The sequence below is a fragment of the Mobula hypostoma genome, chromosome 20, assembly GCF_963921235.1.
Source record: "Mobula hypostoma chromosome 20, sMobHyp1.1, whole genome shotgun sequence".
NCBI classification, from domain to species: Eukaryota; Metazoa; Chordata; class Chondrichthyes; order Myliobatiformes; family Myliobatidae; genus Mobula; species Mobula hypostoma.
In genome coordinates, this window is record NC_086116.1 from 4002939 (window position 1) to 4022297 (window position 19359).

At 45.5% G+C, this 19359-nt stretch overlaps 1 protein-coding gene across 1 annotated transcript in view; it reads left to right on the forward strand.

Annotated features, from left to right (window-relative positions):
• LOC134359586 (uncharacterized) overlaps positions 1 to 19359 on the forward strand; it is a 117566-nt gene that overhangs the window by 90761 nt on the left and 7446 nt on the right. The window contains exon 14 of the mRNA XM_063073085.1: positions 14668 to 14767. Coding sequence (XP_062929155.1) covers positions 14668 to 14767 — 100 coding nt within the window. The remainder of the gene's footprint in view (positions 1 to 14667; positions 14768 to 19359) is intronic.

Consider the following 19359-nt stretch of genomic DNA (forward strand, 5'->3'; position numbering starts at 1 on the left):
TATAGCTCTGTTGTGTTTGGGATTCTGTTGTAGCTCAGGTTGAGGCGTTTGATGCTATGGAGTTCACAGAGCATGGCAATGAACTTGCAGACCTTTCCTCACCAGTCCAGGTGACGTCCTCGGTGCACAGTTGTTGGTGTTTCTTTCTGGGAGTGCTCGCTTGCCTCAGTCCTGATTGGCTACCCCTTCAGTTGACCTTTGAATTCTATTGGCTCACGTTTCTTTGGCTCTTAGGGATTTGTGGATGGTGTCTATTTTGATATGCTTGTTTACAGAGTTATCAGAAGAGAACCATGCCTCTAAAAATTCTCGTACCTGCTTTGTGTTTGCCTGCGCCAGAAACTCCGTGATGTCCCAGTTAAAGCGATATCCTTCTTAGTCTTCGTGGTCTCTTCTGATATTCCCATAAATGAAAATATCAAAATAGATGCCATTTACAAACTCCTAAGAGCCAAAGAAATGTGAGCCAATAGAATTCAATGGTGTCGTATATATATAATATGCAACATATATATTACAAATGTCACATAGATATCCATAGCATAGTAAATTCTAAATTTAGGTCTGAAGATTTAGTCACTGTGGAGGGGTTCTACTCTTGTGGGATAATGCTTTTTCAAGGGGTGAGGGGTCACTCTGCTTGGCAGATGAGACGTAGCTGTGAAACAATCTCAGGCTTTGGGGCCTCCTCTGTGACATTGGAAGGAGATGACTCTGGGACTGCAGGACGTGGTTCTGACAGATCTGGGCACCTTTCTTCTCTATCAATGAACTCTGCTCCCCTCAACTGATCGACATGGCAACTCCAGATGACATCACACACCTTCTCCATTGTGTCGGAGAGTGCTCCAGTTCCGTCCTTCATCATTCCAAGTATCCACTTCTGGTCACCCCTGTAGTCCCTCACCAGGACTGCTTGTCCAGGAGTGAAACACTGAAGCTCCTTGTTTGAGGAGCCCTCCATTTGTCTCAGCATAGTCCTGAGATCCAAGCGTGAACTCAAAGGATGATGCAGGGACAGCATCACTGGGGAGTTTATGTCTATGGTGTGTGCTGCATTACATTATGCAAGGAGGAAACTGGTGAGCTTCTGATTCAGTGTTAGTGTTGGGTTATCTGCTGACATTGCTCACAGTGTGTTCTTTAGGCTCTGGACAGACTTTTCTGCCAAGCCATTTGCAGCTGGGTGGTACTGTGCAGATGTAATACACTATGTCTTATTCCCTTCATTTTCAGGAATGGCTGAAACTGTAACCTCAAAAACCTGTGGTCTATTGTCACTGACCAGGTGTTCTGGAACACCTGTCCTTGAGGAATGGCTTCTCAACACATCAACAGTGTGTGAGACTGTTATTGGGGACATTTCTGGCCACCTTGTAGCTGCACTCACTGCCACCAAGAAATCTGTACCCATGAATGGTCTGGCAAAATCCTCATGAAACCTCTGCCAGGGCACTGCAGTCCATTCCCAGGGATGGAGAGGCTCTGCTCTTGGCATCTTCTGGATGTGTTGGCATCCCGAACAGTGCACGGCAAGCTGCTCGATCTGTTGATCTATACCAGACCACCAGACAAAGCTTCAAGCCAACACTTTCATTTTGACCATACCTAGATAATTGGCATGCAGCTCCTCCAACACTTCAGCTCTTAGCTCAGATGATACAACTATAAATGCCACATAAGGCATCCCCGTCCAGGACAGGCCCGTCCCTGCGCTGGTAAAAATGGAGGAATTGGAATTGCTGCTGTACATTCCAGCCATTTTGGACTGCCATGTAGACGTGAGACAGTGTAGTGTCTTTTCTCGTTTCCTTATGGATCATTTCTGTCGTAATAGGGAGACTTTCAAGCTGCGTTAGGGAGAATAATGTCAAGCGGAGTGTCCTCTTGTACATTTTTCAGGCATTTCCTTTTCCAAGGGTAAACAGGGCAATCCATCAGCACTCCCATGATTGAATTCAATCTTGTAATTGTGTCCTCCAAGAAACAGAGCCCACCTCTGTATCTCTGCTGCTGCTGTTAGTGGAACCCCCCTCTGTGGATTGAAAATGGACACCAGTGGTTGATGATCAGTAATGAGGGTAAACTCTCTCCCTTACAAGTACTGGTTGAAATGTTTTACACCCCAAACCAGTACTGGTTGAAATGTTTTACACCCCAAACCAGACTCAAGGCCTCCCTGTCAATCTGTATGGAAGTTGTTTTCTGCAGCGGTAACGGAATGTGGTGCAAATGCTGTGGGGTGTTCACTTCCATCAGCAAAACATGTGACATGACAGCACCTATTGTATACCATTACAGGCAAGCTTCACAGGGCAATATCGAACATAATGTGTGAGTACAGTGTCTGATATCACCATTTCCTTTAACATTTGGAAAGCCACTTCATGCTGCTTTGTCCATTGCCATTTCTTCCCAATCTGTAGTAACGTCGACTGCGCCTCTTCCTATAGATGCTGCTTGGCCTGCTGCGTTCACCAGCAACTTTGATGTGTGTTGGGTGAAGGACTGTAGCCAGGTTTGCAGATCTGTTACAGTATTTGACAAATTCTAAAGCGGGCCGCAACTGCGACCCGTACTTTGGTCTTGGGGCATCCACCGCAGCACACTTGTGTAATTCTTGTGCGTCAATGGTGTGACTACAGTAATAGTTTAAACAAATTAACTTGCCACATCATGCTCTGAGCCCATAATCTTCTGATCTTTTTAACACTGTCTTGCGGTTTTGGAGAAGTTCCTTGGCATCCTCATGGATAACAATGATATTGTCCTGTTAACACCGAGTGCCTGGCAGTCTTACAGCACCTGGTCCATAACTTTGTGCCAGAGTGCAGGTGCTGATGGTACTCCAAGAAAAACCTATTACAGTGACAAAACCCTTTGTGAGTGTTTATGGTCAGAAACACTTCTTCCATCTTCATCTGTAGATAGACCTCAGCTAAGTCCACTTTGCTGAAGTGTTTCCCTCCAGAATTGCTTGGAAAGATATCCTCTACCCTGGGCAGACGGATATTGATCTACTTTCAGTACTGTGTTAATGGTGACCGTAAAATCACCACAGATCCTGACAGACCCATCCTTCTTGGCTACTGGGGCCACTGGTGTTGCCCACGGGCTCTACTCAACCTTGGAAAGAAATCCTTCAGCCTCCATGTGATCTAGCTCACTCGCTACTTTGTCACAATGGTATAAGGAACCAGACGGGCTTTGTAAAACTTGGTTGTGGCATTTTCATTTAACATTATTTTACCCTTGATATGTTTGAGTTTTCTGATGCCATCTTTGAACACTGCAGATGTACCATCCAGTACCTTCCTTAATTCTCTTTCAGTTGACTGGATTGCAGGGGATGTGGCATGTAAACAGTGGATTGATCTCCAACCAAATTGTAGTTGGTCTCAGCTATTCATGGACCCACAATGGTAGTCCTCCTGTTTTAACGCATGCAAGGTCAATGTGGCTTGTAGGTTGTTCTATTTCATTGTTACGAGTGTCATTCCCACAGGAATTGTCTCTTCTCCAGTATCAGTTCTTGGATATCTGCAGGCTTCAGTTTAGTATCTTTGAAGTGCTCTTCAAGCTCATTTTATGGAATGACTGAAACAGCTGAGTTATTGTCTAATTCCATTTTAATTAATTTGCTGTTCACTACTGGTGTAAGTCATATTACTTGCCTATTGTTAGTTTTTGCATTGTACGTCTCAGGGTTACCACGGAGTCACTCTCATGACTATCAGATTTTTCATCAACAGCATGCAGATTAATACTCTTTTTGACTGAGCACCATGCTCTTTGTATGTGTCCTACTTCGTTGCATTTTCTGTAAATGTTGCCTTTAAACCTGCATTGGTCTGGTGTATGTGAGATCCTGCCATAATGGTAAAGCAATTTGTTCAGCAGGTCAGTTTCTGTTTAGTCATTGATCTTTTGTTCACACTCACTTTCATTCCTGACTGCAACTCAGTTGCATCTCCATCTGTTGTTTCTATTGATACAGCAATTTCAAATACTCTTTTAAATCTGACATGATTCCATTAGGAGACAATTTTGAATGTTTTCTTATAAGATTCCACAAATTAAATTATCTCTCAGTGTATCATTAAGCCCATTACCGAATTGACAATGCTCAGATAATTTCCTTATTTCAGCCACATACACTGAAATAAACTCCCCCCTTCCTTTTGATTCTGTTTATTAGACTGAAATTCAATAACGGTTTCATTTCTAAATGTTCCTGCATTACTTTTACAATATCAGAAAATCACATTTCGGCTAGTTTGATTGGAGCGGTTAATCTTCTAAGCAAATTCCACCAAATGCTCTTCTACCAATTGCAGTCAAACAAACTGGAACTCGTTTCTCATTGGCTATTTCACTTGCTTCAAGATACAGTACTATTCAGTTTCTTAAGTATAGAACATCTATTTATCTGTTGTGCAATCAAACAGGTCTATCTTTCTGATGTAGCCAGCCATTTCTACTTTTTATTTATTATTATCATCACCCGGTATACATTGTTTATGAACCTATGAATTTCATCCATTTTCTGCCTTTGTTTTAACTCAAACGTCTCGCCGCTCTTCCAAAGAACAAAAAGTGCTGTACTTTTTTTAAAACTTGACCCACCCTCTCTCCCTTTCTCCCTCCCTCCCTCCCCTTGCAAAGAAATAAATTGCTATGCTTCAACAAGTAGGTAGTCAGGTCGGATCAGTTGTAAAACATACTCATTACCACTGTTATCTTTTGTAACTCCAGAACTAATCAAAAGAAAATCATGGGAGCCTGGGGATAACATGTGTATGTTTAGTTTTACTTTCGTGAGGCGAGCACATATGATAGGGTGGCATAATAATGTGTGTTATTCATGTACTTTTACATATAACCCATAATGAATTATGTAAACACCAAATGATACATTTACAATATTACTGAAATTCTGCATACACAACACTCCTCCCTGCTTAACTCAATAAACTGTATTGAGTTTATACTGCAACTCAATATAGAATGCATCTCAACTATATCTTCTGTAAACTACTAAAACTCTCATGCTCTGTCTGTCTATTTGTCACCTCTAGTTAGTGCAAACGGTGCATTACAGCGGCACTTTTTTTGGCTCAATCGAATTAAAATGCGCTAACTTACAGAATGCAGGCAAAGTTCAGGGTTATATATTTGGATAAAATTGCCCATTCGCCAAAATCAACAGGCTGGCTTTCATACGAGACCCAATCGGCCATCATGGAAATCGGGACGCGACAGCCCGACACATGCGCACGGCCAGCCTCAGCAGCAACGCCCACCGGAGCAAAAGGGCAGGGCAGCTCTATTTCGAGGGTCACATTCTGCTAATCACCATCAGCATGTGCAGGATTGGGACAGATCAAACTGCCATCCATCAATAACAGATAATTAATTCTTATTGTAATGACGTACTTCGAGACACCCATAAAACCCTTTGCTGCAGTCAAAGGACAGTGGTGACTATATCACGTCCATTTAGGAGAGTGCCAACCACACTATCAAGAATAATCAGCATCCTTTGGTGTTACTGCTTCATATCTTCTATCCAGCATTAGGGTAAAAAAAAAGATGGTCAGCCTAATTACGCTGCATGGAAAGGGAAGGGGGATATTATGGTCAAGAGATGATGCCAAACGTTGTCGGGAAGCGGCAAGGAGAGAGAGAGAACAAGAATCGATGAGGCCAGGGCCACACGACTCCAGGGTCAAAGAGTCAGGACAAAAAAAGATGAGAGAAGAAGAGACAGAGGAGGAGAGGCATGCACGTCTCCAGGATCAGCGACAAACAACAAACAGCAGAAGAGATGAAGAGATGGGGGATGAAAGGACTGCACATCTCCAGAATGACAACGAGAGGCACAAGGGTGGCAGATAAGCCAGAAATAATGCCATCAAAAGTGTCCTTCGTTAAATGAGGAGGAGCTATATTTGCTTTGCTATGCATCGTTCTTCTCTAATAAACTGAGGTTTTCTACTTCAGTTTCCAAAGCAAAGCGATACCAATAGCATTCAGGAAAATTTAATGTTCATTCTGGTCACATCAGACTGCACTACCCTTCTCTCGAAGGGTGCCCCAATGGGTCACCCCGTTGTCTAGTACATGTATAAAAGATATATACATCGAATATATAATACAGCCATGGGATAGACTTCCACAGCAAAGTAAATTTTAAATTGTCCCATTCAGACCTAAAGATTTAATAGCTGTGGAGGATTTCTTACTCTTGTAGGATAACGTGTTTCCTGACAAGGGGGAAGGGATCACTCTGCTTGGCAGGTGAGACTTGTGGCCCTGAGGTGTCCTTCACGGTGCTGGTAGAAGTTGACTCTGGGACTGCAAGGTGGTTCTGACAGCTCCGGACACCTTTCCTCTCCGACTAATTTCTCCTCAACTGATGCATCTCCATTGTGTAGGAGAGCGGTCCAGCTCTGTCCTTAAATAGGCTGCAGGTGATGAGGTGGCAGGTGACTCCTGTTAGCTGGGTGGAGACAGGGAGGTGCCTTCCTGTGCAGGACTGACAGCTGGGGGATGGGGTGGGCTGACTTATCAGGGATCTGATCAGGCTAGGGGTATTGATGGGGCTGCGGGGGTAGGGTTAGGTGCCTCATTATCATCGGAGCAACAAGCAATCTGCCGGAAGAACTCAGTGGGTGAAGCCGCCTCTGTGGGAAGGAAGGGTGGCCTGATGCAGTGTTTTGACCTGGCTCAAAACTCTCCCATAAATCACCATCCCCTTGACGAGGCTCGTCACCACCCACACGGATGCCTTGTTCGGAAGCTTTGGCCGGTCAGAACACAAATGCTCTCTTTAGCAGGAAGCTGAAGTGTAAAACTGTAGTCTCACTGCTCCAGAGGGAAGGGGACAGTGGCCTGAACAGCTGCATCCGCACAGAGAAAATTAGGCACGTACATGCAAACAGCCCAGAGAAACCATATCCACGCGGAGGAGGTGTTGCAGTTCATGCACACACCACTGGAGGGTGCTACAGGTTTCTAATCCATGAGATCACGCAAGGAGTTCCTGTAGCATTGGTTCTTCTTACTCAGAGTTGGGAGCACATAACCAACCAAGTGCTTGCTGACCGTGGAAGGAACGTTTGGAGGGACCAACTGCAGAACGGAAATGTAACTGTGTCTCCTCGTGGTGATTTGTAGTGCACTGAGGAAAAATGAAGAGATGCTAGAATGGGAGCAAAGAGATCAGGTCAAAATGCCACTGCAGAATTGGGAAAATAATGAATTGTTTCTGTGTGTAAAGCTTGTTGTGTGGGAATGGGTGAGTTGGAAGGGAGTCCTACTGGAAGGACAACTCTGTGATGAAGAAGAACCTACCTTGTTCTGAGAATTTCACCCCACATTATATCTTCCTAGAGTTTGAATTCATCAGATTGAGGTGCAGAGTATTCTAAACCAGGAAAAATCTTAATCAGAATCAAGCCTAGCAGTACAGTGCAAAGACATTAAATTACAAAATAAATGGTTAGTGCAAGAAAGGACGAATGAGGCAGTGTGAAGTAACAAACACAAAACCCAGCAGGCCAGGCACTACCTATGGAGAGGAAGAAACAGTCAACATTTCTGGCTGAGACCTTTCAACGGGACTGGAAAGGAAGGGGGCAGAACCAGAATATGAAGGTAGGAGGTGGGGAGGGTACACGCTATGATGATAGGTGAGAGTAGGTGTGGGGGAAAGTGGGAGGGAGGCGTAGGCAGGATGATGTGAGAAACTGGGAGGTGATAGGTGGAAGAGGTGGCTGAAGAAGGATTCTGATAGGATAGGACAGTAGATCATGGAATAAAGTGAAGGAGATGAGGAACCAGAGGGAGGTGAAGGGCAAATCTGGAGGGCAGGGGAAGGGAAGAGAAGGCGTGATTAGAATGAGGAAAAACAAAGGGGTAGGACTAAAATGCCCTCTGAGGGCAATGAGGGGGTTACTGGGAGTTAGAGAAATTGATTTCATGCTGTTAGGTTGGAGACTATCAAAGTGAAATATGAGGTGTTGCTCCTCCAAACTATGCTTGACCTCACTGTGGCCGCAGAGGAGGTCGTGGATAGACTTGTCAACGTGGGAATGAAAAGTAGGATTGAAAAGGATGGCCATCAGAAGGTATTAGTTTTTGTGGCAGACAAGGTGAAGGTGCTTGATGAAGCGATACCTCTATCTGTGGCATGTCTTACCGATGCATAGACTGTACTGGGAACACCGAATGCAATAAATGACCCTGACAGACTCGCAGCCCAAGCACTGTCTCACCTGGAAGGACTGTTTGAGACCCTGAGGGAGGAGGTGAAGGGGCAGGTGTAGCACTCATCACGGTTACAGGGAGAAGTGCCTGGAGAGAGATTGGTGAGGAGGGGCAAGTAGACAAGGGAGAGGGCAATTCCTGAGAAAAGCAGAGGCGAGAAGGAATGACGAGCCTGGTGGTGGGATCCTGTTGGAGATGGTGAACGTTGTAAAGAATGAGGTGTTATTCTGCAGAGGGGCGAGGGAATGACGAGTCTGGTGGTGGAATCCTGTTGGAGATGGTGAACGTTGTAAAGAATGAGGTGTTATTCTGCAGAGGCAAGAGGGAATGACGATCCTGGTGGTGGGATCCTGTTGGAGATGGTGAACGTTGTGGAGAACGAGGTGTTATTCTGCAGAGGGGAGAGGGAATGACGATCCTGGTGGTGGGATCCTGTTGGAGATGGTGAACGTTGTGGAGAACGAGGTGTTATTCTGCAGAGGGTAGAGGGAATGACGATCCTGGTGGTGGGATCCTGTTGGAGATGGTGAACGTTGTGGAGAATGACATGTTGGATGCAGCGCTTGTGTTCATTAATTCTTGAACATTCACAAATCTGATAGCAGAGGGGAAGAAGCTGTTTCTGAAGCACTGAGTGTGGGTCTTCAGGCTCCCAATGGTAGCAATGCGAGGAGGTCATATCCAAAATGTGAGAGTCCTCAGTGATGTACGCCACCTCTTGAGGATGTCTCTGATGGTAGGGAAGATGGTGCCTTAATGGAGTTGGTTGAGTCTACAAAGGTAGCGTAGTGCTTAGCGGGACACTGTTACAGCACAGGGTGTTGTGGAGTTCAGAGTTCAAATCCGGTGCCGTCTGTAAGGCGTTTCAAATCCGGCAACTGCGTGCATTTCCTCCGGGTGCTCTGGTTTCCTCCCACAGTCCAAAAACGTATTAGTTGGTAGATTAATTAGTCATTGTAAATTGTCTTGTGATTAGGCTGGTGTTAAATAGGTGAGATGCTGGGGGTGGGGGCCTCGTTGTGCAGAAAGAGCCTGTGCTGCACTCTATCTCTAAATGAACAAGTAAATACACCTTCTGCAGATGTGCTATATGTGGAATTAGCCTCCAATGTCAGAAGAACGGAAAGTTACATCCAAGTTGATAATATTGCTTTTGCCACTTAGAAGAATCTAAATAGATTATTGACTCAAAATGTTGAGTCTCTACTCTCCGTCCTTTGGAGAGCTTCACCTTATGACTATGATGACTAACTTCAAGCATTGGCATGAGAAGAGCTTTGCAGACCACTCTGAGAGCTGAACGTGCAACTTGACGAAGTGGAAGTGATGTACAATGTTGTCATTCCAAATCTGTGATTCGCCACGCAGCCATTGCTGTTTGGTTAAATCTCAAGACGTGAACTTTGTGAACAGGGCAGGCCTTGTGTAATCCAGAGGTAAGAGAACTAACACAAACTGTCCATTTCCGGCCTATTCTGAAGTGTAGAAATAAAAAGCTATTTCTGGGAAAGTTGCGAACAAAGCAGAGACACTTGTAGCCGATACACGTCCATTCGGTCAATGCAGTGCGCTGCTGTGGCAATGAACAGACCAGCCCAGTTTAAACTCTATGAAAGCATGAAGGAAAAATCTACCTCCGCATCCCTGGTATCACTGACACTTTTGTCAGATTACGTTCCATTTGATTTGAAATGAGCAAGATGGAAACAGGACCTTTACAATCTACCTGCACTGCACTTTCACGGTAACTATTGCACGTTGTTCTGCATTTTGTTATTGGTTTACCTTGTTCTACCTCAGTGCCCTGTGTAATGACCTGATCTGTGTGAACAAGCTGATCTGCAAGACAAGCTTTTTGGTATCTGGGAAATATATATGCAACAGTCCGGACCCCTCAGTCCATTTGAAATCTTCAGTTGCCCACAATTGCGCTATGCCGCCCCAGGTGGAGCGCACTGGCTCAGACACCTAACCCCACCCACCCCCCCCCCCCGCTGCCGACTGAGAAGCAAGCAACCTCATGCCTTGAGGCCTGAGACCATTGAGTGCCACCTAAAAAATCCCCACAACAGAACTTGTTCTGGAACCCCGCCCCCCCCGGTGAAGAGCAGCGGCTTCATCCCCTCACTCAGAGCTGCTACAAAGAGACGACACCGTGGCTTCAGGCCCAATCTTCTCTACCACCAAGGACTAAGCCCCGTCTATTCACCCCTCCTCACATCCAATAAATCAGCCAATCGAGCTTGCGGTGTACCAGATTAACACGGTCCAAAGGGAGTTCGTGATCACAAGAAAAGTGACCATGACAACCAGATTAACACGGTCCAAAGGGAGTTTGTGATCACAAGAAAAGTGACCATGACAACCAGATTAACACGGTCCAAAGGGAGTTCGTGATCACAAGAAAAGTGACCATGACAACCAGATTAACACGGTCCAAAGGGAGTTTGTGATCACAAGAAAAGTGACCATGACAACCAGATTAACACGGTCCAAAGGGAGTTCGTGATCACAAGAAAAGTGACCATGACAACCAGATTAACACGGTCCAAAGGGAGTTTGTGATCACAAGAAAAGTGACCATGACAACCAGATTAACACGGTCCAAAGGGAGTTTGTGATCACAAGAAAAGTGACCATGACAACCAGATTAACACGGTCCAAAGGGAGTTTGTGATCACAAGAAAAGTGACCATGACAACCAGATTAACACGGTCCAAAGGGAGTTCGTGATCACAAGAAAAGTGACCATGACAACCAGATTAACACGGTCCAAAGGGAGTTCGTGATCACAAGAAAAGTGACCATGACAACCAGATTAACACGGTCCAAAGGGAGTTTGTGATCACAAGAAAAGTGACCATGACAACCAGATTAACACGGTCCAAAGGGAGTTCGTGATCACAAGAAAAGTGACCATGACAACCAGATTAACACGGTCCAAAGGGAGTTCGTGATCACAAGAAAAGTGACCATGACAACCAGATTAACACGGTCCAAAGGGAGTTTGTGATCACAAGAAAAGTGACCATGACAACCAGATTAACACGGTCCAAAGGGAGTTTGTGATCACAAGAAAAGTGACCATGACAACCAGATTAACACGGTCCAAAGGGAGTTCGTGATCACAAGAAAAGTGACCATGACAACCAGATTAACACGGTCCAAAGGGAGTTCGTGATCACAAGAAAAGCGACCATGACAACCAGATTAACACGGTCCAAAGGGAGTTCGTGATCACAAGAAAAGCGACCATGACGGCCACTCGCTATTTGACCGTAAACCTCCACCCACTCCAGCAGTAGCACGTCGCTCAGCTCCTTCGTTGTCCCCGCCAGCGAGCAACTCGTGGATGGGGAAAGCCCCGCAGTACTATAAGTTCTTAACGTATAGCAGGATCTTGCGATCATTGGATGTATGTTTAAGTAGAACGGTAACACCTTTTGTTGACGCCGTAGAAGCTGCTACGACCAGTCACACCACCATCTTGCCAGAAACCGTTGCAATGTAATGAACTCTGGTTAGGCCACATCTGGAGTATTGCATACAGCTGTGGTCGCCCCACTGTAGGAAGGGTGTTGAAGATTTGGAGAGGATGCAGATGAGGTTTACTCAAATGCTGCCTGGTTTAGAGGTCATGTGCTATCACAAGAGGCTGGATAAACTTGGGTTGTTTCTCTGGAGCAGCAGAGGCTGAGGGGAGATCTGGCAGAGGTTTATAAGATTATGAGAGGCATAGATAGAGTGGATAGGGAGTATCTGTTTCCCAGGGTTGACATGTCTAACACCAGAGGGCATATATTGAAGGTGAGAAAGGTAGGTTCAAAGGGAATGTGAGGTTCTTTTACGCAGAGAGTGGTGAGTACTTGGAATGCACTGCCTGGTGTGGTAGTAGAGGCAAACACATTCTTGGGTTTTAAGGGACATTTAGGCAGGCACATGAATGTGAGGAAGATGGGGGGGGGGCGTGATATGGACAATTTGTAGGTAGGAGGAATTAGTTTTTTGGGTGTTTTTGATTTGCATTTTAGCTGACTCAGTGAAACATTGTGGGCCAAGGGGCCTGTTCCTCTTGCTGTACTGTTTTATGTTCTATTTCCATGATTAGTTGTCCTGAATTCGATCTGGTAATGACTTGTATCCTCCAAGAAACAGAACCCATCTCTGCATTTGTGCTGCCACTGTTAGTGGAACACCCTTCTGTGGATTAAAAATGGACACTAGTGGTTGATGATCAGTAATGAGGGTAAACTCTCAACCATACAGGTACTGGTTGAAATGTTTTGCACACCAACCCAGATTCAAAGCCTCTCTGTCAATTTGTGCGTAATTTTTCTCTGCAGCGGTAGGGGAACTTGATGCTAAGACATTGGGAAATTCAGTTCCGTCACTCATAAATAACGTGTGACCTGACTGCACCTGTACCACAAGATGAGGTGTCACAGGGAAGTTTCACTGGACAATGTGGATCATAAAGTGTGAGTACAGTGTCTAATGTCACCATTCCCTTTGTCTTTTGGAAAGCCAACTCACGCTGCTTTGTCCATTACCATTTCTTCCTGATCTGCAGGAATGAGTTCAAGGGGTGAAGCACAGTAGCCAGGTTTAGCAGGAACTGTTACACTAATTGATAAATCCTAAAAAGGACCACATCTGAGACATGTCCTTTATCCTTGGAGTATCCGCCACTGCTTGAATTTTCTCCGCACTCTTGTGTAATTCTTGTGCGTTAATGGTGTGACCGCAGTAAGTGATGCTTGGTTTAAAGAATTCACACTTGTTTCACCATGCTCTGAGCCCATAATTCTTACCAGTAACAATGATGTCATCCAGGTAACACCAAATGCCTGGGCAGCCTTGTGGAATCTGGTCCGTAGCTTTCTGCCAGAGTGCAGGTGTAGATGCTACTTCAAAGATAAGCCTATTATAGCAATAAAGCCCTTTGTGAGTGTTTATGGTGACTTTGGACTCTTCATTCATCTACGTCTGCATGTAGGCACCAGCTAAGTCCACTTTGCTGAAGTGTTTTCGTCCAGAGAGGTTTACAAAGATATCCTCAACCCTAGGGAGAGGATATTGATACACTTTTAGTATAGGGTTGATGGCAACCTTAAAATCACCACAGATCTTAACACAGCCATCCTTCTTGGCTACTAGGACCATTGGCATTGCCCATGGGCTCACCTGAACCTTGGAACGAATTCCTTCAGTCTCCATGTAATCTAACTCACTGGCTACTGTATTATGGGTGTTATAAGGAACCAGGCAGGCTTTGAATAACTTGGGTGCAGCATTTTCATTTATCACTATTTCAGGTAAAAGCTGAAACAAGGGGCTGCCGTAGTTAAAACCATCCACTGTTGGTCCAACCAATTGGTCTCCATGCTGCAGCACTGCTTCAATGAAGTCAGTTGGAATGTCTTCCATGATGAGGATGTCTCCTAGTTCACTGATGGAGTCACATGCTTCATCCGGAAGTGCATTGACAATGTTGTCCCCCAGAAGGTGGTCAGGGTCTTCCCGAACCAGAAACCCTGGATCAATAGTTCCGTGCAAGCAGCACTTACCATGTGACATTGCCAGCAATCAGCTAGAGCTCAAGAAGAGCAGCTATGATCTGCGCAAAGCTATCAAGGTTGCAAAACAACAATACAGGGACAATATTGAGTCCGGATTCACAACGGACAGCACACGTGACTTGTGGTGAGGGTTGCAAACCATTGCAGACTTCAAAGCCACACGTTGTGGTACCACCAACATTGTAGCCTCTCTCCCAGATCAGCTCGATCACTTTTTACGCTCGGTTCGATGTCGCTAACTCTGAGCCTCCGAGGGAAGCCACCGCTACAACCTACAACCTGATCATCTCTGAGGCTGAGGTACGCAGATGTTTCCAACGAGTGGACAGTCGCAAGGCTGCAGGACCGGATGGCATTCCAGGGCAAGTACTCAGGATGTGCACGGCACTACTGGCAGGTGTGTTTTCAAACATCTTTAATCTCTCCCTCTCTCAGTGTAGAGTGCCCTCCTGCTTCAAATTATCCACCATTGTCCCTGCACCAAAAAAAGACCAAGGTAACTTGCCTGAACAACTGGTGTCCTGTCGCACTCACCTCAATAATAAGTAAATGCTTTGAGAGGCTGGTCAAGGATTACATCTGCAGCTTGCTACCACCCACACCGGATCCTCTACAATTCGTCTATCGACACAACCGATTGACAGATGACGCAATAGCCACTGCTGTCACTGCTCTACATACCTTCCTTACACATCTGGAGAAGAAGGATGCTGATGTGAGAATGCTGTTCTTGGACTACAGTTCAGCATTCAACACTGTATTCCTCCAGGCTCGACAGGAAGCTCAGAGACTTCGGCCTTGACCCCGCCTTGTGCAGCTGGATCCTGGACTTCATGTTAGATAGCCAGCAGGTTGTAAAAGTGGGCTCCCTCACCTCCACCCTGCTGACTCTCAACACGGGAGCCCCTCAGGGCTGTGTACTGAGTCCCCTCCTTTACTCCCTGCATACCCATGACTGTGTCGCCACCCACAGCTCCAATCTGCTAATTAAATTTGCCGATGACACTACATTGATTGGCCAAATCTCAAACAATAACGAGATGGCCTACAAGGAAGAAGTCATCTCTCTGACACAGTGGTGTCAAGAAAACAACCTCTCCCTCAATGTCACAAAAACAAAGGAGCTGGTTGTGGATTACTGGAGGAATGGAGACGAGCTAACCCCTATTGACATCAATGGATCTGGGGTTGAGAAGGTGAACATTTTTAAGTTCCTCAGCATCCACATCACCAAGAGCCTCATGTGGTCTGTACACAACAGTGCCCATTTCACCTCAGATGGTTAGGAAGTTTGGTGCGGGTCCCCAAATCCTAAGAACTTTCTACAGGGGCACAGTTGAGAGCATCCTGACTGGCTGCATCACTCATCAAAGTTGCTGGTGAACGCAGCAGGCCAGGCAGCATCTCTAGGAAGAGGTGCAGTCGACGTTTCAGGCCGAGACCCTTCGTCAGGACTAACTGAAGGAAGAGCTAGTAAGAGATTTGAAAGTGGGAGGGGGAGGGGGAGATCCAAAATGATAGGAGAAGACAGGAGGGGGAGGGATGGAGCCAAGAGCTGGACAGGTGATTGGCAAAAGGGATATGCGAGGATCATGGGACAGGAGGCCTGGGGAGAAAGACAAGGCGGGGGTGGGGCAGACCCAGGGGATGGGCAAGGGGTATATTCAGAGGGACAGAGGGAGAAAAAGGGGAGAGAGAGAAAGAATGTGTGTATAAAAATAAGTAACAGATGGGGTACGAGGGGGAGGTGGGGCATTAGCAGAAGTCAGAGAAGTCAATGTTCATGCCATCAGGTTGGAGGCTACCCAGACGGAATATAAGGTGTTGTTCCTCCAACCTGTGTGGCTTCACCTTGACAGTAGAGGAGGCCGTGGATAGACATGTCAGAATGGGAATGGGATGTGGAATTAAAATGTGTGGCCACTGGGAGATCCTGCTTTCTCCGGCGGACAGAGCGTAGATGTTCAGCAGAGCGGTCTCCCAGTCTGCGTCGGGTCTCGCCAATATATAGAAGGCCACATTGTTGTTTGCTTTCAATATTCAATAGGTTTCAATGAGATCTAACCCCCTCCCCCATTCTTCCAAATGCCAGTGAGTACAGACCCAGAGCTGTCAAATTCTCATGTGTTAACCCTTTCATTTTTGACCCGTGATCATTTCTGTGAACCTCCTCTGGACCTTCTCCAATGCCAGCAGATCCTTAGATAAGGCCCAAAACTGCTCACAATGCTCCAGTGCGGTCTGAGCAATGCCTTATAAACCCTCAGCATTATGTCCTTGCTTTTGCATTCTAGTCCTCTCAAAATGAATACTAACATTGTATTTGCATTCCTTACAACTGATTCAATTGCAAATTAACCTTTAGGAATCCTGCACGGTCTTCCAAATCCCTTTGCACCTCTGATTTCTGAATTTGCTCCCTGTTTAGAAAAAGTTCACAACTTTATTTCTTCTACCAAAGTGCATAACCATAACTTTGCTACACTGTAATCCATCTTTCCCTCCCCCCCACCTTTCTGCTTTCCGCAGGGATCGATCCCTACGCGACTCCCTTGTCCATTTGTACCCCCCATCCCTTCCCACCGATCTCCCTCCCAGCACTCATCCTTGTAAGCGGAACAAGTGCTACACATGCCCTTACACTTCCTCCCTCACCACCATTCAGGGCCCCAGACAGTCCTCCCAGGTGAGGCAACACTTCACCTGTGAGTCGGCTGGGGTGATATACTGCGTCCGGTGCTCCCGATGTGGCCTTCTATATATTGGCGAGACCCAACGCAGACTGGGAGACCGCTTTGCTGAACACCTACGCTCTGTCTGCCAGAGAAAGCAGGATCTCCCAGTGGCCACACATTTTAATTCCACATCCCATTCCCATTCTGACATGTCTATCCACGGCCTCCTCTACTGTAAAGATGAAGCCACACTCAGGTTGGAGGAACAACACCTTATATTCCGTCTGGGTAGCCTCCAACCTGATGGCATGAACATCGACTTCTCTAACTTCTGCTAATGCCCCACCTCCCCCTCGTACCCCATCTGTTATTTATTTTTATACACACATTCTTTCTCTCACTCTCTTTTTTCTCCCTCTGTCCCTCTGAATATACCCCTTGCCCATCCTCTGGGTTCCCCCCACCTTTTCTTTCTTCCCGGACCTCCTGTCCCATGATCCTCTCGTATCCCCTTCTGCCAATCACCTGTCCAGCTCTCGGCTCCATCCCTCCCCCTCCTGTCTTCTCCTAACATTTTGGATCTCCCCCTCCCCCTCCAACTTTCAAATCTCTTACTCACTCTTCCTTCAGTTAGTCCTGACGAAGGGTCTCGGCCTGAAACGTCGACTGCACCTCTTCCTAGAGATGCTGCCTGGCCTGCTGCGTTCACCAGCAACTTTGATGTGTGTTGCTTGAATTTCCAGCATCTGCAGAATTCCTGTTGTTGGCTGCATCACTGCCTGGTATGGGAACTGTACTTCCCTTAATCACAGGACTCTGCAGAGAGTGGTGCGGACAGCCCAGCACATCTGTAGTTGTGAACTTCCCATGACTCAGGACATTTTACAAAGACAGGTGTGTAAAAAGGGCCCGAAGGATCATTGGGGACCTGAGTCACCCCAACCACAATCTATTCTAGGTGCTGCCATCCAGGAAACAGTACTACAGCATAAAAGCCAGAACCAACAGGCTCCGGGACAATATCCTCCACCAGGCCATCAGACTGATTAACTCACGCTGATCTGAGTGTATTTCTATGTTACATTAACTGTTCCATTTATTATAAGTTACTCTGATTGCACATTGCACATTTAGACGAAAACGTAATGTAAAGATTTTTACTCCTCATGTATGTGAAGGATGTAAGAAGTAAAGTCAATTCAATTCAATTACCCATTATATGTTTGAGCTTTCCAATACCATCCTTGAAAACTGCTGAGGTATCATCCAGTACCTTTCTTAATTCACTTTCAGTGGGTTCTGTTGCAGGGGATGTGGCGTGCAAACGGTGGAAGGGTGTTCGGCCAGGCAGGTTTAGACTTGCTGTTTTGTTCACGCTCACTATTATTCTGTCTGCAACTTAATTGCATCTCTGGCTGCTGCTTCCATTGATACAGTGGTTACAACTGCTCTTCTAAATGTATGTTGTGCTTCAGTTAGGAGCCATTTTTGAATGCTTTCATGTAAGATTACACAAACCCAACGATCTCTCTGTGCGTCATTAAGCCCGTCAGAGAACTGGCAAGGCTCAGACAACAATTCAGTCACGAAAGCTGAAATGGGCTCACCTTCCTCTTAATTCCAGTTACGAAACCTAAAGCATTCAGCAATCAGCAATCAGCAATCAGCAATCAGCAATGGTTTCAGTTCTAAATATTCCTGCATTATTCACCATTATCAGGAAAGTTCATTTTGGCTGGTTTGTTTGGAGCAGACAAACATCTAAGTAAATTATGCTTTTCCACCTATTGCAGTCAGTAAAACTGGTATTTGTTTCTCATTGGTTATTTTATTTGCTTCAAAATACTGTTCAATTCATTCAGTATACATCAGCCAGTTATCTGCTGTGCAATTGAATGCATCTATGTGGTGGTATAATGACGTATGCCATGAATGAATTGGATAAACAAAGAATGCTTAACCAAACAATATATTTACCATATTATTCAAATATTACTGAAATATTAAATACACAGCACTTAGTACATATTTAAGAGTTTCTTAATTGCCCCTAATGTATCTGTCTTCACCATCACTGTTCCCTGAACTCTTCATTCTCTATGTAAAAAAACTTAGCTCTGGCATTCCCCTTATACTTTCCTCCAACCACCTTAAAGTTATTCCCCTTGTATTAGCCATATCTACCATAGGAAAAATCTCGGGCTACCCACTCAATATATGCCTCTCATCATCTTGTACATATCTATCAAGTCATCTCTCTTCCTCCAAGAAAAGCACTAGCTCAATCAATCCATCCTCATAGAGCATGCTTTCTAATCCACGCAGCATCCTGGTAAATCTTCTCTGCACTTTCTCTAAAGCTTCCACATTCTGAGACTTTAAACCCAATGGACTGCAAGAGCAGATAGACTGAAAGTTGTAAAACACCCCACTCAGGGGATGAGTGACACTGCCACCATGGCTGTTACAATAGCAACTGGACCAGTCACCTGCTCTGGAAGGCCAGCAAGTATCTGGGAAACTCAGCCATCAGATAAAAGAGCTGCTGAAGAAGGTATTCTCACGTATTTCTGCAATGCATGGCTACTGCTTCTGACACTTGCTGCGGTCCTTCAGGTTAATCTGTGCCCTGCAGCTCCTTCAGATGCTTTTGTGTGGGCTCACCAGGTATGAATGTCCGTTTGTTTGAGGTGCCAGAAACAGGAGGAGCTGGAGTCAGACAATCAAGCAAAAAGAGGAGTGAAGAGGGATTTCTGAGAGCTTTGTTTTGGGAAATATATATACCAGAGATATTCTTGATGTATAAGTGTATGTATATTCTTATATATTCAACA